Below are 23,195 nucleotides of genomic sequence, written 5' to 3'. Positions count from 1 at the left end.
GGAATGATGTTTCAGATGCACTTTTCTTGTGATAACATAGCCGATCAAAGCAAAAATGAACCTAATCCGGAATGAGTAGTTTCAAAATAATTATCTTTGAGCACCCTAACCCATAAGAATACCAGATATCATGTACGGAAGAGTAGGTGACTGCCAAATAATACTCAAAAAATCGTCAACAAATAAGGCACAACCAGTAAATACTAAAAAACTAGGATAGCTCCATTTCGCAAGCAGCCAATCAGATTCTTGCAAAAGACTTACACGCAGGCGTTTCGCTTCATTCATGCCACGACATTTGACTTGAATAGACGTATATTTTTTCTTTCGCTTAGCAACCGAGATTGAAGATTTGGTACTCAATCCAAGTGGGAAACTCGGTCAGCGTCATATTCTTATCCTCCGAAGACGAGACCCATAGCGTGTCGAAATGCATAAGGAATTTTTTAGTACGTATTTCCTTGCATTTTCCTTATTCGTTGACGATTTTTTGAGCAGATATCATGTATATAAAGCCTGATATTTTGCGCCGCGAACCGCAAATGGATACATCATTTGATAATCGCATATTGCTATTCCGTTTTCATGCAAGTTTCACTTGCTAACTTCACGAATATTTTCACTATTTGTGGATTTACATCCCGTGCGAAGATTATTATATTTATTACGCTGAACTTTTTACGTATCAGAAAATAATTTTCGAAAGTTTTTCTGAACTATTTCGTCTGTTAAATTTTGTATTTGTTATTTTTCCTCAGAAAATACTCACGCCTCGTAATCCGCCGAGTCAATCGTTTGGAAAATGGTAAATATGAATGCAGGGCTACCAGCATAATTGGGAGTTCCTCAAGTTTTGCTAAAGTTAAAATTGTCATCAGCAGTGACAGCAGGCGACCCAACGGATCCCATGCTACTAATGGTAAGACCAAAAAAATGCATTTTTATCTATGTATGAATACGAAATTAAATAACGAATAATTCCTACACACATACACAATCTTAGTTCCATATTTATTGCCAGGGAAAACTTTTTTTCATACTAAATCAATTGATCCGTTAAATTATTAGTTGTTATTATATTGATGTATTTATAATTCTTGTTGTATTCAAAGTTTTTTCATTGAATATTAATATCAAATACGTACGACCAAATCTACAAAACTATTATTGCGTAGTCATAGAATAATTCCTAAAATGTGTGACGTTGAGCCGGCATCGAATCGCATAAACGTTGTTTGACACCCGAATAGGATTTAAGTGAAACATTAATTTGAGTTCTTATTTTTCCGCAGTCTTATTTATGTTTGAATTCCAATCATGCATGTACTTTAATATATAAATGAAATAAAAAGGAAAGAGCATATGTGTTCTAAATGCCATCCATCGTGCTAAGCGAGAAAATTTCGTGATTTGCGTCCCTCATCAATACTAACGTTAACTATCTTAATAGGCAAAGTAGTTTTTTATTGAAAAAATTTAGATTTACAGTTCCGAATAACATAACCATGCTACAATGTTGTATTTTTCTGTTCTTTATAAATATGATTAATAAATTCAGAAAATTCTTTATGGTTGCCGGAGCTATATTGACGATAAATATCTTGCCTTACCTTTTGTTTATACTTTCAAGTTATCGAAGCACTCACTATACGTCCATTTTCTTCAACCGACTACAAAATCACACGATTTTTTGCATTAAAATATTATTTCATAATTTATTTTATAATTTATGTATTGCTATGGTCACAACCATTAGCAAAGTTGACAAAAACATTTCATACGTATATGTGAAGCACGTTGATCATTTTCTGTTGCACCATGGTCACATTCCGCACTCGAGAGCTAACTAGACTGCGACTTACCGACAAACCATCACCTGCAACAAAGTCAAGTAACGCAACTAGATTCCAAGCTTTCTGTGTATGGTTCGTCTTTCTGATTGGTTGATGATATCAAGTAATTACAATGGAACCCACAGAAAAAAAATTTCGCTTATGTTTCGATATGTGGTGGTTGCCAGAATTCGGTACCAATAATATAAAAGTGTGGTCAAAACCACTCCTGAATTATATTTTTAAAATACCTTGTTTAAAAATAAGAACGATGTATTGATTGCAACTGAAAAAAATCACGATAGAGAAAAATTCCCCGCGACAATACAATCTGATATTCTGAAGCAAACTTTGCAATTCATATACATAGGCCTATACGTGAGCTAGGGTTTCCGATTTCCCGACATTTTGGGACTCTCAGCAACGGTAAATTGTATTTCCCGAAAATTGCTGAAGTTATATTTCATGCTACGTAGCTGTAACCTGCGGCTTCACTCGCGTGGATTTGGTAATCAGAAAGTTGTTGTACAATGATTTGCCCCATATAACATTTAGACACCCTTTGGGGTTAAATTTTCAGAAATCTCGTCGTAGTGATTCTCTCTATTATAAAATATAATGCTCACCAAATTTCATATTTATAGCTTCTGCTGTTTGGACTCAGCGATGATTGCGTCACTTAATCTTTGAAAAGCCCCCCCCCCTCCCCCACATATGACCCCCTTAGATGTTGAATTTTGAAATATCCCTTTTTATACCTTTTTAGTGAGTGTCTACATTACAAACTAAAACTACTGACAAAAGTTTACATTTATAGCTTCAGTGGTTACGGCGAAGCGTGATTTCTCTATAGCCCCGTTCACATGTGCAAATATTGCGGTAGCATTGGAACCCGCTTGACAAATTTTTTCCTTCGTAAAGAAAGAAATTGAGAGCAGTCATTGGTGAAAATTCTTGAATGATATAATCTCTATTTCCCATGAACGGGGCTTATGTAACATTTAAACCCTCTTATGACCCCCTTTAGGGTCAAATTCTGAAAACCCCTTTTTAGTTCGTTTTTTTGTCTTGAAATGAAACTACTGACAGAATTTCATAATTATAGTTCCAGCGGCTCCGGCACGGCGTGATTTCTCTGTTACCTTTGAGCCTTTATGACCTTCCCTTAGGGAGCCAATTTCGGAAAAACCCTTCATACTCGGTCCTTACATGATAAAATGAAAGTATCGACTAAATTCCACATTTGTAGTTTCAGCGGTTTCGACTCGGCATGATTTTTCTATATAATCTTTTAACCCCCTTGGGGGGGGGGTCGAATTTCAAAAAACCCTTTCTTAGTGGGTCTTCGCTTCATAAAATGAAACTACTGACCAAATTTCATATTCACAACTTCAGTGGCTTCGGCTTGGCGATGATGAATCAGTGAATCAGTCAGGAAATGTCATTTTATATATATATATATATAGATATAGATATAGATTTAATTCACTTAGATTACTAATAACAATGAGAGTAAAGTAGCTCCTCCTCCCCTTCCCACTCCCATCCCGTCACCCTAGGTTAGCTCTCTATATTGATTTTCTACTAAATTTATGAGTCCAAAAAAATATTCGTATAGCATATTTCTAGGCATATCCGCCGCAGCACCTGCGTTTTAGTGATCAGGTTTTTTGTGGAGTGATATAATTGGATTTATGACCTTTAAAAATCTACATGTAATACTAGCTGTTACCCGCGGCTTCGCTCGTGTGGATTTGGTAATCTGAAAATTGCTTGGAGATGACTATTTCCAATAACATTAGAATCCTTCATGAGCCCCTTCGGGGTTTAATTTTCAGAAATCCCGTCTTGGCGAGTCTCTATATTATAAAATATAATACTGACCGAATTTCATATTTATAGCTTCCAGCGGTTTGGGCTCAGCGATGATTGCTCCATATAACCTTTGAGCCTCCTCCGGACCACTTTAGGTTCCCAATTTCGAAACGCTCTTTCTTGGGGAGGGGGGGTCTTAATGTCATGAAAAATCATTTAACAAAATTACTAACCAAATTTCACATTTATAATCTTCAGCGATTTCGGCTCAACATGATTTCTCTATATAATCTTTGAACCCTCCTTATGACTCGGGTCAAATTTTGGAAAATCCCTTCTTAGTGAGTTATCCTTACGTCATGAAATAAAACTACTGACCAAATTTCATAAATATAGCTCCATCTGTTTCAGCTCGGCATGATTTCGCTATATATAACATTTGAATCCCCCTATGACCTGCTTAGGGGCCTAATTTTGGAAAACCCCTTCTTGGTGAGTCATGAAATAAAACTATTGACCAAATGCCATATTTATAGCTTCAGCCATTTCGACTCGGCGATGATAAATCAGTCAGTCAGGACATTTTATTTTAAATGTATAGATTATCCGCAAAAGTTTATACGAGTATATGCCGTCGAACCTTGTTAATGCGAATCCGCTCACGCAAAATATGTATTCGGTCATGTCAGAGTGATTTCTTTCTTAATTGCATCGGACAACATGAAGCTCGATTGATCAGACCAGAATTTAAAGTTTTCGTTGGTACCTTGCCCTGTCGGGGCAAACAGCCAACTTGAAGGCTGCCCTTTGGGACTCTGAAGAAATGAAAAGACAAGGCTGTGTGCTTGAATGTTTATTTGTGTAGTGTGTGTCCGTGTAAGGAAAGAAAACATTGACCAATTTGGTTTAGGAAATAACTCTAAAACATGTCAGACGAAGGAATTTGTTTTGGAAGTATATAGAACACTCGGGTAATCCGCAAAGGCCTTTTTTCGACCACTTCTAGCACGTTGGTACGTGCTTCCATCATATTTTGTTCCACCAAAGCACAGCAATGAGCAATTTAAATTATTAACTAAATCTCAAAATTAAAGCCCGAATCTGGAAAAACAGAAAAAGTACTCATTCCGCCACTCGCTCTCCAAAAAGGCCTCCCCCCAGGACCAATTAAAAACACGGCCAAAGTCTTAGTCATAGAGTAAATAAAACAGTAAAAACAGGTACAACCCTAGTCCAATTAAAAAGCAGTTACAATTATACAGTTAAATTAATTATCCAGACCTTAGTAGTCTAGTAAAGATCTCCTGAGCCGTCAAGAACGATTCAACGAAGATTTTTTCCTTCTCAACCTTTGTTTTCGCCCTCAGTAAGGTTCCGGGACGAATCGTCAGGGAAGCTGCTAAACGAAGAAGCGAAAGAGGGAAAAACTACCCTGAAAAAAATATAGCGCGGGAGCAACAGAGAGAAGAAAAAAAACGCTCCCCCCTGGGGATTCTTCTTTTTTTTATTATTATTATTATTAGTGTGGTGTTGTAAGGTGTGATGTGCTCGTTATGTAGCATTTTTCTCTATCCTCCTTAATCAAAATAAATATCATTATTGTTTTGAAAGATCAATGAGTACGTGTTCAGTTACTCGGCCACGAAGAGGAGGATCGTTACTCCCTCTGAATTTCCATAAGGGTAACAACCATTAATTGAAATATTTCATCTTCACCAGCTTCAGCAAATTTCTCAGAATCATCCCTACTCAGTTCTCTAATTTTAATCTCCAATGGGGGTCTGACCTAATCGGGGTGGCCCACATCTCTCTCCACATCATTTTTATTTGTTTCCCGAACTACACCAGCATAGTTAACATTCGTCACTCTTTTCTTAGCTTTCTTAAACTTACTGTTTTCAAATATCGGGGGATTTATTCCTTCCTCTAAATTTTTCTGCCCGTTTTTGTCCGGGGTACTTCCTGGGCCCTGGAGCACCCTCTAAAACTCGCAGTGTGGGGTCCATAACAATTAACACACTTAGCTGGGTCCACACCCCTCCGAGTATCACAGTCGGACGAGTTATGGGAGCCCGCGCATTTCACGCACCTGGGGTTCCGGTAGCAAAAATTCGACGTATGAAACCAGGATTGGCATCTAAAACATTGTGGGATCTTTCCTCTTCCCCTGTAGGGCTCCACTCGTACACTAAGATAATTTAACCATCTAATCTCAAAGATTTCCCTACTTTTCAAACTTCGTGGGAGCTCTACAAGCCAAATCGGCAATGGAGACCTATTTCTCTCCCCTTCACCTGTCCTCGAACTGCACATTTAAATTAGCTCGAAGCGCAGGTCCCCCAGGGCCTGTTCTAAATCCTCCCATCTAACATTTTCTTCCAATCTCTTAATTACTACCTTCAAATTCCTTATTTTTTTGCTGGGGGGGGGGGGGGGCTGTGTACTAAATTTAAAACCCTCAGTAATAAGGAAGTTCTTAACTGCCAAAAAATCTGTCATATTTCGACATACCACATTTACCCCCTGCTATACTGCCTTCGCCTCAAATTTATCCTCACAAATAGTACTGAGTTTCCTCGCTAAATCATTCCATATGCCATAATCAGTAATAGTTATCGGCGCACCCCCCCCCCCCATTCCTTCTTCGTGGGAGCCCTACAGTAAGCAGTTCAAAACAAACGCGTAAACACAGAAAATAAAATATCAAAACACAGTGCAGACAAACGGAGGAAGAGCAAAGCAGTACAGGGGACACGGTGCGTATACAAAAAAATTCATGCAGACTGCAGAAAATTAGACGAAGAAACGGTGCAAATAAAAAATATTATATTCAACAATTAGGTGGTATATATATTAACAGATACGGGGAGGGGGTTATAGAAAATTATACGTCAAGAAACAGTGCAGAAATATGGAAAAACAAAGTACAGGGTAGACAAAAAAGTGCGTAGAAACTTTAAAAATTCATAAAAACCAAAAAAATAACCGAAATAAAAAACGGTTTGCTGAGTTAGCATCGCTAAGTCACGGGAATTTTTTTAAGACGAGAAAAACAACTCAGAAAACAGTCGATACGTGGCACTGACATACGCAAGTCAAAGAAAAGATACGCAAATAACGAACAGAATGCTTCCAAATCGTTTATTATAGCAGTATGTGTTCCACATGACCACCACCACAGGGAATAACATATTGCAGGCGAGTCACAAATCCAGCAACGACAGAGTGCAGCAGGTCCACATACACTGTTTACGACGGTTAACTGGTGGTGGATTAGAAGCGCAGGTTCTTATAACCGTCTCATTGCATATTTCCACCGAAGTCACTCGTTTCAGCGCCACCTATCGGCTTTTTTTTGAAGAGGTTCTTGTCTTAAAAGAAATTCCCGTGACCAAGCAATGCTAACCCTGCAAACAGTTTTTTTTATTTCGGTTATTTTTCCGGTTTTTGTTCATTTATTCTTCTGCGGACTTTTTGCTCACCCTGTGGTACCAGGGACAGTATGTAACGAATGCATGGGTCCACAGAAAAACACGACTACGAAGAGGCTATGGACGCTAAAGTATAAAGATGCCCACGTAAGTTTAACAACATGCATGTTAACGCTGTCATTCGCTATCCTCTGCTTTTGTGTGACACCTCCGGGCCACACGACACAGTGACTGTGGGAGAAATTCCGTGGAATTGCCTAATTGCCTTGTATGCGGGCATACAGTTTACTCAATGAAGGGGCCTGCCCACTGCCCCGCATAGGCATTTATCGTGGCTTGTCTTTAAACCGTTTCAGGTTGGTCGGGAACGGACAAGGGTGTGAGAAAAACAGAATTTTTTTTCCGCTCATTTCATTGGTTTCAGATTAACCCTGGGCAGTACTAGGTGAATTGCCCAATCCTTGGTCTCCGGATCATTCCAGAACCTGTCACTTTGTCCACGTCTTTCCACAAAGAGTTGCGGAAACCCTCAGATATTAAGTAACTCTTGGAAAAAGGGCAGGTAGAATTATCTATCATTCTGCCTATTGGTAAAATAACTACGACAAAATAGAAATTGGCACAAGGAAAAAAATTTTTAGTTCAAGAGACGAAAAATATAATTAAATAAAATTATTTAATTAAATTACTTTCGTTTTCCACAAACAGGACAGTTTTATTGAAATCGGGACGCGTGGTCATATTATATATTGAAATGTTGAATTGTTGAATTACCGTAAACTGGGGATAACTTTAGGACACGAATTGCACTATTTTGAATATTGTTACCGTACTGTGATTGTAAGCAACATGATTTTTTTTTTTTTACAACCCTCATACCATGCCTGATTATTTAAAATTATTTATAAAATAAATAGTGTAAGAGACAATTCTGTTGTCCTAAAAGTTACGCTTAGGACAACTGACTAGCTTGTCCTAATGTTACTGAAGTAACATTTTTTTTTCTAGTCAAACCTTTTTTTTTTTTTTAGTTTGTTTCTTAAATACAATTTTTTTTAGTTTTTCTCCCAGTAAAGTTCTTTTTGTTCTTTTAAAGTTTAAGAACTAGAAATTTTATTTTTATACAGCTTTCCAACAGTTATGTAAAAATTAAAATGATCCTGAAACAAAAAAAAATAAGTCAAGTTTTAAGCCACTTTTTTGTTGAAATACAAGTGATGGGAAGTTGTAAAGGACTGAAAACTCTTCACTCATTTACAACGTTTTATTGAGACACAAGAATAAGTGAAAATTGTACAAATATTAATTAAGATTAAATTAAACTTATTTCTTCATGTCGACTAAAAACAAATCACCTTTAAATTTTTTGGGTACAGAAATTTATTTTATCAAATTCGCAGCAGGGTACCAAAGTTTGTCCTCTTCCTTTGGCCATTTCCAATATTTTATTGTCTTCTGCTCAAAATTAACATCAGATTCAAAAAAGTCAGAACAAACGAAAATAAATTATTCTAAAATTACCACAATTTGGGCAGCTATGTTCTAATGTTACCCCGCCAAACAAATGTTTACATTTTTTATAGGAAAAAAAGTAAGAACGTAAAGATATATATAGTACGAAAAAACTCATCCCGCCTTATAATTTCAAATACAGTGGAACCTCATTTATACGACGTTCAAAAGGCCAAGTCAAAACGTCGTATAACTGAAATTAAAAAAAAATGACTTGTCTCTTCCCCCACAGACATATATAAAATTCAATGTGTTTAATTCTGTTATATAAAAAAATTATTTCAATCATACATGGGGGGGGGGGGGAATTGAATCGCATTTGAATCAATAAAATTTAGCAGAACATTACCATTGGGACACGACATTAGGTGAAAAATTGCATCAAAATCTTCTCGACCTGGGAAGATTTCCCATCTTGGACTTTAATTTTTTTGGCAGTAGATGATTTGCAACCAGCACACTTTCGTAAAAAATGCGTGCAGGAGGTACGAAACAGGTAGACATCCATCTATCAATCATTAGCATTTTCAGAGTTGCCAAGCCAACTGCTACGGATTGTCCGTAGTTTCCACGGACGGCCGCAATAAATTACGAAGCTAAAGGAGACGCTTTCAATACTAAAAAAAAATCGGGTATTTGAGTTTTTTTGCGATGTTTTATTTTTTTTTTCTTCAAATTGTATCTATCTTTACCATAACGATGAATTCGTATGCGCACGTGCGAGAGAAGACAAACTCGGAACCGATCTGTTTTGTCTGTGCGCGGAAGGCAATCTGTAAGCCGCGTTTAAACCCACCACTCTACTAGATGCCCAAACGCGCAAAAACCTTTTTTCCGTCAAAACCGCCTCACGCTGTGGGCTAAAAACAGGTTTTCGAGTGCTCCAAAACTGGGGAGTGGACAGGTTTTTCGCTGCGGGTCCGGATCCGGCTTCATTTGCATAGTGGAGCTCGCGGAACTTGTGTTGGAAAGAATGTTTCGTAGGTGCCGTGCCGTAAGAGCTCTGATACGAAAGAAACGGGCTTGGGGAGGGGGTCCAGGGTTAGCAGAACCAAGTAGTATTACGCTTAGACCAAAACGAGATATATGGGATCTAGGGTTGCAAGACGTCCATATATACGGCCCACAAGGGCGTATGCACATTGGGAATGCATTGATTATTTATATCCATGAATTATTTATAGACTCGGCGACTTCGGATAGTTGCTTCGGGAAGGTGGGGGGGAGGGGTCATGGGGATTAGAAATTCTACGTTTTTATATTTTGCACATTATCAGTCAATCAGAATCAGGCTACTGTGACGTTATAGAAACATCACCGTTTGTGTAAAGTGTACCTCCTGCTGTTACGTTTGGGAACTTATCGCCAAACACCAGCGTCTATTAATGATTTCCCTTTTATTTTGTCATTACGTCTCGTTTGCTCACACGATAATATCACAATGATATAATTTAACAATACTGTAAGTAGGGGGAAATTAGCGGTTCTGGAACAATGGGTGCTCCACTTGCTCCTCCACGCGATAAGGGAGGCTGCTGCCCCGTGATAAGAGGATGAGACTCGCTAGATGGCGCTGTGATCTTTACTGTTTTCTTTCCTAAATTAAATTTTTTTATGTCTACGAGGGGTCGTTCTTAAATTAAACTATTTTATGTCAGTTTTCCCAAGTAGAGGGATCTTTCCCAAATCAATTTTTTTATTGAGGGTCGTTCTTAAATTAAACTATTTTATCTCCTAAAAAGTTTTCAAAGTCCCTAGAAGTTTCCAACACTAAGAGGGAATTATCGTTTTTTAAGTTTCTCGTCGGGCTTTTTGAAATTTTTTTTAGCCACAAGCCGTTGTTACTTTTTTTTATGTCTAACCTTTCCTAAATTAAACTTTTTTTATGTCAGTTTTCCAGTCTCAACAATGACGTCACCCTCTGTATACCGAGGCTAACGAGAAAGAGAGGGCTATGGGGCACTCAGAGTCACGTGATCAACTGGATCCTACTTTTTTTTTCCAATCACCCTAGAAAATTAAAGCTAATGGCAAAAATTAAAGTTTCCAACATGATTAAATTGTCGCATGATGTCACATTTTCTAAGAGGGGTCGTTCTTAAATTATCGTTTTCTCTAACTTACTTTTTTCAAACAGGTTTTGATGTGGGCTTAAATTATTTTTTGAAAATAAAAAAAATTATCGAGTTCAAATACGATACCAAGGAACCTTTCCCAAATTAAATTTATTTCATGTCACATTTTCTGAGGTAGTTATTCTAAAAGGGATCGTCATTAGATTATCGTTTGGAATTGTCTTTTCTATCCCAAGTGATGAGGTTCTTTTCAAACAGGGGTCCTTCCTAAATCATAGTTTGGAATTTTTTTTCTATCCCCATATTCAAATCTGACATGATGCGATTTTCCATAAACTCGTTTATAAATCAGCTAGTAAAAATTTCAAAAAGCCCGACGAGAAACTTAAAAAACGATAATTCCCTCTTAGTGTTGGAAACTTCTAGGGACTTTGAAAACTTTTTAGGACATAAAGTAGTTTAATTTAAGAACGACACCTCGTAGACATAAAAAAATTTAATTTAGGAAAGAAAACAGTAAAGATCACAGCGCCATCTAGCGAGTCTCATCATCTTATCGCGGGGCAGGAGCCTCCCTTATCGCGTGGAGGAGCAAGTGGAGCACCCATTGTTCCAGAACCGCTAATTTCCCCCTACTACTGTAATATAACGATCATAATAGTAATGATATATATTATATAATAATAATTATATATATTATATAATAATTATTATATTGACATGCAATAAATACAGTGGCTTGCCGAAACACAAGTTCTAAGTTTGGTTTCCTAATGAATCTATTTTCATTATGAACCCATAACAAAGGGGTCGGCACTCTATGAATCAATAAATGATAGCAGGGCCCAGCTTCGCGAACCGTTATTATTATCAACTTGATGCAACTGAACCACATTTGGATTAAATCAGAAAAAAATGAAAACATTTTTTAGTGATTCAATCAACGATAACTTATTATACGGCGGTGCCCCCCATTCCCCTGTATCGCCAAGTTCGCTGATTGGGAACATCCCCACCCACCCGCCCATCCATTCCCGTGCATCTGACAATTTGTGGTGAATTATAATATAACAAATCATATTTATACTGTGCAACGGTTGAAAGAAATTAAATGTAATAAGAAATTAAATTTTTCAAACGAAGATGTTTGGAAAAAAAGAATTGGATGGGTTTTGAAGGGACCCGAACTCACAACCTTAGTTTTAAGCGTCCCGTGCACTTCCCACTGTATCAATCCTGGTTGCCGAACTAAAGTGGAATTTAGTGTAACCATTATTAAATGTCGCCAGGAAATATGGTGGCGCCAAATGGATCAAAAGTTGCGGTAGCCTCGCGGTCTACTGTGACGTTTCTATGTTGTCACAGTTACTTGACTCTGATTGGCTGTTAATGTGGGGAATGCCAGAATTTCTAAGCGCTATACATGTGGTCTAAACCTTCTAGGTTCCCGTGCCAATAATGTGCTGTTTTTAATAAACTTTCAATTAAAATTGAAAAATAAATAAATTGTTGAGTGTTTATTTTTTACTGCACTATGATTATGATGTCCTAGAGGGGTAACCCCTCTTCACACGGCAAAGCTGAACATTCATCACTACCGACAAGCTTTAAGCCATTATATGCCTTAATTGGCATATCTGCATTTTGCTAAAACTTTTTTTTCCATTTCCGCTTTTTTGCTAAAGGAATTGTTTATCTAGCTTAAACCCTGATGTGTGTGTCTTATCAGCAGACCCGTACCTTCCTATTGCTTACAATATGGATTTTTTTACCCTCTGTTGATAACGCTGAAAACATTGGGAGAAAAAAATAATTCAGAAAGGGACATATGACTATCAAAACATTTAAAACCTGTTACTTTAGGGGCTCGCCGCGTCTGCGTATTCACAGAAACAAGCAATATACAAATCACTTACGGCTTCACACTGAATGGCCATCAGCCAACTCACTGGATATTTTCGTATGTCAGCAATTGTCCTAAAATTTACGGCTTTTGCGGTGACAGTATACAAGAATACAGCGCCTGAGTGGCGCAGTGGTAGGATGCTCGTCTTCCACTAAATGAAGGTTGCCGTCAAAGTCCATGGGTTCGAATCCAGCCAAAATAACATCAGAAAAAGTTCTTTACCTATCGAGCCTGGGGCGACCACCGATAGATGGCGCCTTCATTTCCCGCCGAGCTCCACTAGTTGGAAATTGCCATATGGCGATATATGACTGGAGTTGGTGTGCGGTGAAGTAGTATACAAGAATACCTGTTGTAGCAACGTGTTTTCACTGCATACAAAAATTGTGCGCATTTGATTTATATAAATGACGTTTTTTGAAAATTCGGAATTCCAGTCGAAGTGAAAACGTCGAATAATTGAGGGTTTATGTCGAATAAATGAATTATTTTAACATTAAAATGTATAGGAACCAAATGTCATATAAACGTGAAAGTCGTATAACTGAGCGACGTATAAACGAAGTTTCACTATCAAAATAATGCTTGTCCTAAAGCTACCCCAGTTTTCGATACTTATTGTGAGACCAATAGAATAGGATTTACATTCTTTTTTTTTATTGTGCTTGAAAAACAATGTTTTTATATTTGTTTACAATTCATGACAATTGTTTCGTAATCTATGATATGATATAATTTATGCTAATGTTAAGTTGATCTTCACTTTAAAGAAAGTTTAACATTTTACGGGCAGTGTAGAGAATGATCGAAGATCTTTTTATATAATTTTTAATGTTTCGGCCCACGATTATATTTATTTGTGGTTCTATTTTGATTTTTCGTTTAATATTTTTTTTTTATTTATTTGAGAATATTTGACAACTCAATTTGTATAAAAAGTTTGTCTTAAAGATATACAGTAATATGATATTGTATTTCGAAACTATCTATTATTTTATTTGAAATCTTATTCTATCATTTTATTTGAGATCTGTCTATTATTAAAGATCTTATTCTGTCATAAATACGTTATCTAAAATTTTCAGATATTGTCGTAACATTCTTCTCCCCAGGCGCTGATTGCTAAACAAATAATTGATTATATGCATAAAAGAAAATCTTTCAAAAATATTAAGTGATCAAGTTTTTCATTTTGTGTTAATAATTTTAAAATTTAATTTAATAATTTTAACTGCGTATTTTTTTATATTTTTTAATTAACATGTCAGTGTTAGTTCCATTTATTATCATCTTGTATTGTCATACCCAAATAATTGTACTTATAACCAATATCTATTTTTTGGCAACAGCGTTGACCATTACCTAGACAGTGATTATGTATTGTTAGGTATATGTTCGCATTGTAATTGATGTTTTTTTGTCTCCATATCGATATATTTCGTATTTTGTGTGTTACCTTTTAGTTAATGTTTAATGAATTAGAGAAATAGATGTGTGAGCAAAGTCAATATTACACGATTGATAATAATTTTTATGATTTTATCTTCTTCGCACGAACAATGCAAATTCAGTTTCTTTATGTCATTGTATGATGCGTAAAATGTGTGATCTAAATAGTCTTTATTGTGCAAGAAGATTACGCATGAAGGAAAATTTGAAAGCATATTTGTATTAGTCGTTCAGTATTAATCTGAAACAGGACGAATTTATCAAGTGTATAAACTTTTGCCCAGAGGTATATATCATTTTTAATCCTCCTGGCGCAATAGATCTGGCAGGCAGGGGCAGCTGTAGGACTGCCACATCAGTGCCAAGAAAAAAAACTAATTGTAGAAAAATTTGGAAATAAGTAATGTGTGTCTGTAAAATTCAAACTATGACAGTAGAATCTCGAAAGTTCGAGATTCCGTATAATCCGAGGTGCTTTAATTTTTCGAAGTTTCTCCTCAAAACCTCACTCTTTTAGTTCTTTGCCAAGAGAACACTTTTTTTTTTTTTTTTTAATTTTTCCTACAAATGCCAGTAATTTGAATGTGAAGAATACTTGCCACAAAGGGACTAAAAGGATCTTAATTCCAGTCTACGGTCTTTGGTGAGCCCACAGGCGAGAATTTTTCATAGGTCCCTCCATAGCATAGTTTCCCAACCTTTTTTGCCCCATCACCCCCTTCAGAAATTTTTTTTCTCTCAGCGCCCTCAACGCAATCTAATCCATAGAATCCTATGTTATACCCGTAGCTTCTACCGCCCCCCCCCGGAACATTCCATCGTCCCCAAGGGGGCGTCAACGCCCACGCTGGGAATCACTGCTCTATAGTACACTCATGTCCATAAATTAAGGATAATGCCAGCTCTGGCAAATAAAGGTTCAGAAACAAAACAAACGTTACTTATTCATAAAGCCCATTTATTAAACGAAAGATAAAGAACAAAAACGATGGTGTATGTATGATACCATTCATAAAAACTACGATTTTTGCTCCCTGGAGCAATTGTAAAAAATATCTCCTTTACAAAAACTTACTATTACATGGTTGGTATGATGGTTAATACATTGTATGTCTCCCATGCGATGAAATACAGTCCTAGGCATGCTGAGTATCAAATTATCGATCTGATCTTGGGGAAGATCACTCCACTTAGCAAGCAATGCTCTCCGAAGTTCCGGTACACATGTAGGAGGTGGTTGACGGGCTGCAACTCGTCGACGAAGTATGTCCCACACATGCTCTATCAGATTCAAGTCAGGTGAGAATGCTGGCCATTCCATACGGGTTATATCCTCAGATTCAAGGCATTCGTTTACGATGTTTGCTCGGTGAGGACGGGCGTTGTCATCCATAAACACAAATTCTGCGCCCATGGCACCCATAAACAAACGTACATGTTGTTCCAGAATGATGTCCCGATAAATTTGGGCTTTCATGGTTCCGGTTTGAATGTTTGTTGATGTTGTCTTGGTGGTAACGGGTACCTGGCGTTCTCCATATGAAAGTCCGACGTGAATCAGACTGCAAGCTAAACCTGGACTCGTCGGAAAACATCACACAAGCCCACTGTGACGATGTACACATTGCATGTTCTCTATTCCAGGCTAATCGCTGCCGACAGTGAGTTGCCGTGAGCGGAACACATCTGACAGGCATGTGAGCATATAGACCAATATCTCCCAAACGTCTGTACACGGTTTGCCTTGAAACTGTGGTACCCGTGGCTGCAGATAGCTGACGAGACAGGTCGGATGCTGTGCTCCGTCTGCTTCTTTTGGCAGTTACTGCCAAATACCGGTCTTCATTCGGCGTTGTAACTCGGGGGCGACCTGTACTGTAACGTCTACTGACATTTCCGTTATCTTGGAATCGTTGCCAATTCCAAGTTCCTCGGATACTTCCATCTGAGTACGCCCACATTCCAGGCGGCCGATAATTCTACCACGTAAAAAATCATCCACATGCGTCCTCTGTGTCATAACTATTCGCTTATGGCACTGAGCGCCTTACAGAACTCTTGTGAACAATTTCACTTCTTTGCCACCATTCCTTATATACCCCCTCTTACACTCTCGTCATTGTGACGTACTATCGGCATCATCTAGTGGCTTCCTGAAATTTGCATATCATTCTTGCAGATGTGTGTGATAATTCTACAGGTGAAATTTTTACTTTAGATTTTGATTTCCGTGTGATTCTGAATTTTCCTTAATTTATGAACATGAGTGTATATAAACCATATATACCGTATATTTTTTTTTTATTTCGAGAAACACCACAAATTAATATAACATCCCGGGTGATTCAAAATTCAACGTACAAACTTTTAGAGGAGGTAGAAAACACAAAAACAAACCAGGATCACAATTTGTTTTGTACGTAATTGTGAATGGTAAGAACTTTGAGTACTACTTGTGAAACTTAACGGGTATACATACTGTCCTAGTGTAAAGTATCGTTAAATAAAAGAGTTTTACCACCCATATTATTGGATTGTCATTTCTGCATCTTTGTTTATCCTCCAGCTGATCAGATTGGGGTTTCCGGTAATACATTCTTGTGTGATTTTGTTTAGTTTTTGTGTTTTCTGCTTCCCCTGAAAGTTTGTACGTTGAGTTTTGAATCACCCTGTATAATTAATTACATATTTCATTAAAAAAATGAAAATAAACAAATATACTATAGAGAAAATAAAGAAAAGTTTGTGTGCGTGTGGGAATGCAAAATCTCTCTCTCTCCTATTATGACAACGTACATCTACATTTGACAGATTATTGGGTGATAACTATATCGACCGCCAAATAATCACGCACACGATTTCTTGTGAAAAACTAATGCGGAAAAGTGTTTTCAGTTTTTTGATTAGACCAATAATTATGGAGTTTAACGCTTTAAAAATTAATTACGCCACTTCCTAATCCTGGCAAATGCACCGAACGTACACCAAACGTATAAATTGGTGTTTTTGAAACTGATAACAATGGTATAACCATGGCCCCCACATAGGGTGGGGGCTGACAGGGCTCTAGCCCCGGGGCCCCGGATGGTTATTTTTTTAGTTTTTTACGCTATAAATCAACTACAGAAAGGGCCCGTTAAAAGTCTGACCGAGGGGCCCGCTACAGGATGTGGGGGCCATGGGTATAACCCTAAAAAAATCGAGGGAAAGGAAACCAGTTTTTTTTCCTCTGTCGTGTGTGTACACTATCCAAATTTTCACGTGGTTGTTATTACGATTTTCTCAGATTGCAGTTTTTGAGTTCATCCGTGAGATTTAAAATACTACAGCCCCAAAAATTCTGAAAATTTTGCAGAAATATTACTAGTCAGTGTTAGTAAAATGAACCTCAGATGTAGAAACTAACCCTATTTTTTTTTAAATAAAAAAATGAATTTTTGAATTTTCTACATTTTTTCAATCTTACGGATGAGTTCAAAAACTGCAGTTTAATAATATGTTCAAAGCGTTTTTCTCTTGTTCACGTTTGCCCCATAATTCATTAAATTTTAAATTGATTTTGAAAAAACAAAACCCGATTGACACGCAATTTTTTGCGTGTTTAGGTTTTATAACAGCTGCTGTGTGACATCACATAAATTTACATGTTTACTACAGGTATTTAAATGAAACGTTCTCTGGTGTGACATGTGCAACTAATTTTTTCCTCTGAAACAAATTCCCATCACTTCATGAAGTCCTCCACAAAATTTCACAATTTTCGGATGACTGGTTTCGCCTGTGGCTACTTTAAAATAGTGTCTTTTAATTGTGGACGCCCTGTATTTTCAATGCATTACAAAATGTGGCACTAAGGTTTCCCTGATTAAAGAAACAAATTATTTTTTATATAAAGCCTTGAATCCTATGCCTTAATAGGTAGGTGTTGTACCAACATATATATATCGTTGGGCTGTTGACTTTATTTTACGTATTAGAATTTTGAGTTTGCTTATTTTTTTTAATCAAAAAACTCATTAAATCTGTGAAAGAATAAAAATGTGTAAACATCATGCAAGTCAGAAGCACATCTGAAAAATACATCGAAAAGACAACACTACTGAAAGGCGCTAGCTGTCCAACTTGGGTCCTTTATTCGTGGATGTAGAAACGGAACTAAAAAAAATCAAAATTTACAAACTTTCTTTCTCACCCAGTGGCGGTGGGTTGATATAAGTGCCATCTGGCGGTGATGATGAATACAACAAATATATACATATAACATTTAACACTCCCCCCGCGCAAAATTCCAATCATGATACACAATCATTTGAATAAATCGTGCTATGATACAAAGGAGAATAACAAATTCCGCATATTCATTACAATTATTTCTATACACAATTTCAACAATATATTCATACACGAAATGCAAATCGGTAAATGAATCCGAATGAACACAAAAACACAATGATAACAATGCTTACTGGACTGGAAGAATGGAAATATGTCACACATTTAGTTTCATGATTTTGCCATTAGGTAGTTTCAAATTGATTACTCTTACTTTCTTGGCGCTACCATGAAACCATTGAGAGTTTGGTATATGATCTTTGATTAACACCAGGGTGCGGATTTTGATATTGTTCTTTTCGAATTGTCATTCATTACGCTGTTTTACCATTACGCTACTTACCATCAGTGCCGTCTTAACGCATGGGCCCACCCGGGCCTCGAGAAGAAGGGCCTCACAAAAAAATGAGAACTGGTTTAAATTTTCTGCAATTTACCAGGTACGGCCTCAGAATAACCACTTGGCCCGAGGGCCTACGATGTTCTTAAGATGGTCCTGCTTACCATTTACTACGTGTAGGTAGTCCTTACTACATAAATTCCAAATTTGCTGTTTAGCCTTGTCAACCCTCTCCCACCTTGATAGTTTGTTCTTACAAAGATTTAGAACTTCGGGCTCAGGTAGCATTATAATGGGTCTACCTACCAAAAAGTATCTTGGGGTCAGGACTTCAAAATTATCAGTATCTGATGACAAGGGAATTAGCGGTCTCGAATTTAAGACTCCCTTTATTTCAGTTATGAGTGTCGGAATTCTTCAAGGTCAAGTTTAGCATTGCCCACAACACGTTTCAAATGAAATTTAAATGACTTGACCCCTGATTCCCATATGCCATGAAAGTTCGGGGAAATAGGAGGAATAAATTCCCATTCAACAGCTTCTCCTGAAGATAGTCAGCTAGAGTTTCATCTGGATGTTTTGCCATGTTGTACAGTTTTTTCAACTCTGCACAGGTACCTACAAAATTTTTGGCATTGTCGGTGAAAAAATATTTTGGAAATTTCCCTCTTCTACCAAAGGAACGTTTCAAACTGGCGATATAACCCTTAGAGATCAGATCGCTTACAAAGTCAAGGTGTATAACTCTGGTACATAAACAGATACATATATTTTATTCAAAACGCCCCTTTGGTTCTTGAATTTGATCAAAAATGGCCCACAGAAATCCACACCCGTAATGTTAAATGGATACGTGAGTGTCGCACGTTCTTTTGGGAGATTTCCCATTATTTGTTGAACCATATTATAGGTTTGTTTCTAAAGCAAGTCAAGCATTCATGCACTAGCTTTTTACACATGCATTTACCATTAAGGAGCCAAAATTTCTGACGCACATGACATAATAAAGCTCGAGGACCTATATGTGAATATTTCAAATGATAATATATTTCAATACAATCAGAGTGAATGGATTATTCGCAGGTAATATTATCGGAAATTTAGCATTCAAATTTATATTAAGGTTAGCTAATCTTCCACCAACTCTAAGAACACCAGCATCGTCAATGAAACAATTCGATGATGCTAATTTGCTATTACCTGCAACGGGTTCACCTTAATGTCGCTTACCTCATGTTTGAACTCTCTTCTCTGAACAACCCTTACTAGAAAATTCTGGCCATAGGCGATTTCATCTCATGTCAGCGATCCACTCCTCGTGTCTCCGAGTTTTCTGTGATATTCCATATGAACCTGAAAATATAACTACATGTTCGAAGAATGGTAGTATACCTGTTACTTGCGTTAGTAATATGATGGTATATTGGATTAGTATTATACGCAACAGAGAGAACTATCAGTCGCCATCACAAATTTGGTGAACGACAAATTCTTCTGAAACAACTCCAACTCTTGAATTTCAACAACAAGATTATACACAAAGGTCTTCCGTCTGAGTGGAAAATTCTTTATTCATTTGAGTTCGATGGGAGAAACTGTTCACAAGTACACCTTTGCATGTGGAAAGTGCGCTTCGACGTTGGAGATCAATTGTGCACCTAAAACTGCAGCCATCAGTTCCAGACGCTGCAGTGTCAATTTTTTAAACGGTGCCACTCTGGCTTTCGCCATCATCAAAGAAGCACCAGGATTCTTAGATTCCCGAAACTTCACGTACATAACTGCTCCATATGCATGTTGAGATGCGTCACAAAAACAGTGTAGTCCGAGATTCCTGTCATGAAAACTTTTACCTCCATCTGAATAATAACAGCGTGGAATCTCTATCTTCGGAAGATCTAGCAGTTGAGTATACCAGCTGCTCCATTTGATCCGGATATTTTCAGGAATGATGTCATCCCAGTCGATTCCAGCAAGCCACAAATTCTGGAACATGGTTTTAGCTTGGATGACAAATGGACTTAGAAATCCTAATGGGTCAAATGTTCTAGACGAAACTTGCAGGACGCTTCGTTTGTTTGTTTGGCGTTATAAAGTCCAAGATATCTTGTGCTGAGAAGGTGAAAATGTCCTTCATAGAATTCTACTGGAGCCCCAGAACTTTGGAGTGAGACTCAGAATCAGGCAGTCCAAAATCACAAATTTCTTTCTGAGAGCATCCGAATTACAGTTCCATTTAGTGAAGAGTCAGGGAAGCTTTTCTCCCATGATCTCTTTTGTTTCGTGGTACACTTTTACAGCGTCTTCTGATTAAGCCCCGCATAATATGCTGTCGATAACATGAAGTCGTTAACATATTCTCTCAATAATTTAACGGTATCTGGATACAGTTTGTTGAATTTTTTCAAACGATGTCTGATGTAGCCTTTCAACTCTCGAGAAGGGACTCGACTTCGCTCCAAACATGACTCTACTATTCGATATTCTTCTATCTTTGGCTTAAGCAGATTCGAGTCTTCCGCGAGCCACAAAAACCTCGTGACATCTCGATCTTGGGTAAGCACTGAAATCTGATGAAAAGCCTTCTGTATGTTAGCAGTCAATGCAACTTGATACATCCTGAAATTTAATAGAATCTTCAAAAGTTCAGGAATTAAGTTAGGTCCTTGCATCAAACAGTCATTCAGTGATTTATTATTTCTTTCCTTCGAAGACGAATCAAACACAATCCTTAGTTTTGTAGAACTGTGGTCTTCCCGAATCACAGCACGATGAGGTAAATAGAAAGTTCTATTTTCGGCAGATGCTTCTGGGGTTTCACCTTTTTGATAACTCCGTCCATCCTTTGATTTTCAGTAACACCTTTATAGTCATCAAAAACTTTGGTTTGGCCTTGAATTTTTCCACAAATTTCAGAAAGCGTCTCTCGGCATTTCCATAATTATTATAAAGAACGACATTTTCTTTTTTTTATGGTAGAGCTACTTCGTATCTGTCATCTCGTAAGGCAATCGAAGATTCAAACAGTTCTAATGCTCTTTTCTTGGTCTTCTTTTTTCTCTTCTTTTTCTCTTATGCCAATAGAATCCAAATCCAGAACTATCGTAATGTTGTTTATAACTCATCAGCAGCCGTCGTGTTAACACAAACACACTGAGAGAGCGCGTTCTTTATCGAGGATCTTCCTTGTAAACACCAACCGAACAGGGCCGCGACACAACTGCTGATTCTTTTTATTTCACCAGTCAAAATCTCCCATATGATATCTGCGCCTATGAGCATCGTAATTTCATCACTCGCTTCTACCCCCACCGGTTCTTGCAGAGAGACCCCCAAGTTATGTAGTTCTGTAAACATCTGAGAGTCGGGCGGTCGTATCTCAGCACATGTGATGACAGGAACTTCTACTACTTCCAGTGTTATAAATTTTGTGGGGTCGCTATGTTGTATAAGGCCAGCTGCACTTTTTTTGTTGGCACCATCGTCTCCCGTTTTTTTCTCCAAAAGTATGGAGGTTCAAGTTGGCCTGACCTATCACTGGGAGATTTAATTTTTCAGAAATATCTTTCCGAGTTATACTGAAATTTGGCTGCCTTCGTCAATTAGGCATTTCAAACAATGCAGCTTTTACCCCCGTTTTTTGCTAATACATAAACCGTTTGTAAAATAACGTCTGATCTGTTACGTGCAGATGTATTTTGGCACACTTCCGACAGATTTTTTTCATAAGCATTATCTGTACTATCAGCTCACGGGGTGGGAGGTCGTGGCCCCCTGATTTCAAACACACAGTTTCATTATGCTTTCTTCGGCAAATTTTGCAATTCGGTCTTTTGCTTATACACTGAGATGCTAAATGCTGTCGAGCAAACACAATAACATCTCCCGTGCGTTTCAAAAAGTCCCTTTTCTTTTCAACACTCAGCTCTTTGCATTCGAATTTACCGTGATTGCCTTTTTTGTAAAAAATGCAAGTTATATCGTCAGCTGCCAAAGCTGACGCACCGAGTGCATTCAGTTTGAATTGATTGTTTCCTTTATATATCGCGTTTCGTTTTTGAGCACATCTTGTCGCTGAACATCCTTGATATCGAAAGAATTTTCGTTTATACGATTTCGGTTAAATTCATAACTCAGTTGTTCTTGAATTTTTCCAAGAATTATCGGACAAAACAAATTGCCATAGCTCCCTGCAGGAAGGACTCTAAGCTTCGTATGTGAGTTTCACCTTCGTGAAAAAAATTTCCTCAACGCTCTGACATTCGTCAAATTTGTCACTGGATCGATAGTGTTAGTTCCCTTATTCATATGGGAACTAATTACGTCTTGCCTACCGAATCTATCTCGCAAAATATCTATTGCCGAATCATAATTCTGATCACTCGACGAAACCGGAAATTGCTGCCAGAGCATTACCTCCTAGTAAGGATTTTAAGTATGCGAATTTCTCGGTTTTTGTAAACTATCATTGCTATGAATGCAATTTTCAAATAAGCTCTAGGA

At 37.5% G+C, this 23,195-nt stretch overlaps 1 protein-coding gene across 5 annotated transcripts in view; it reads left to right on the top strand.

Moving 5' to 3' along the window:
• Positions 1-23,195, top strand: part of LOC149080533 (pro-neuregulin-2, membrane-bound isoform-like) — a 339,902-nt gene that overhangs the window by 215,867 nt on the left and 100,840 nt on the right. For all 5 annotated transcript variants that reach the window (XM_089239628.1, XM_089239627.1, XM_089239625.1 and 2 more), the window contains exon 3: positions 759-919. In XM_089239628.1, coding sequence (XP_089095754.1) covers positions 759-919 — 161 coding nt within the window. The remainder of the gene's footprint in view (positions 1-758; positions 920-23,195) is intronic.

Source organism: Pholcus phalangioides, unplaced genomic scaffold (genome assembly GCF_987345545.1).
Source record: "Pholcus phalangioides strain wild (caught in Gottingen) unplaced genomic scaffold, Ppha-v1.0 ptg000011l_1, whole genome shotgun sequence".
NCBI lineage: Eukaryota > Metazoa > Arthropoda > Arachnida > Araneae > Pholcidae > Pholcus > Pholcus phalangioides.
The sequence above is the reverse complement of the archived record's forward strand: the minus strand, read 5'-3'. Positions and strand labels throughout refer to the sequence as shown.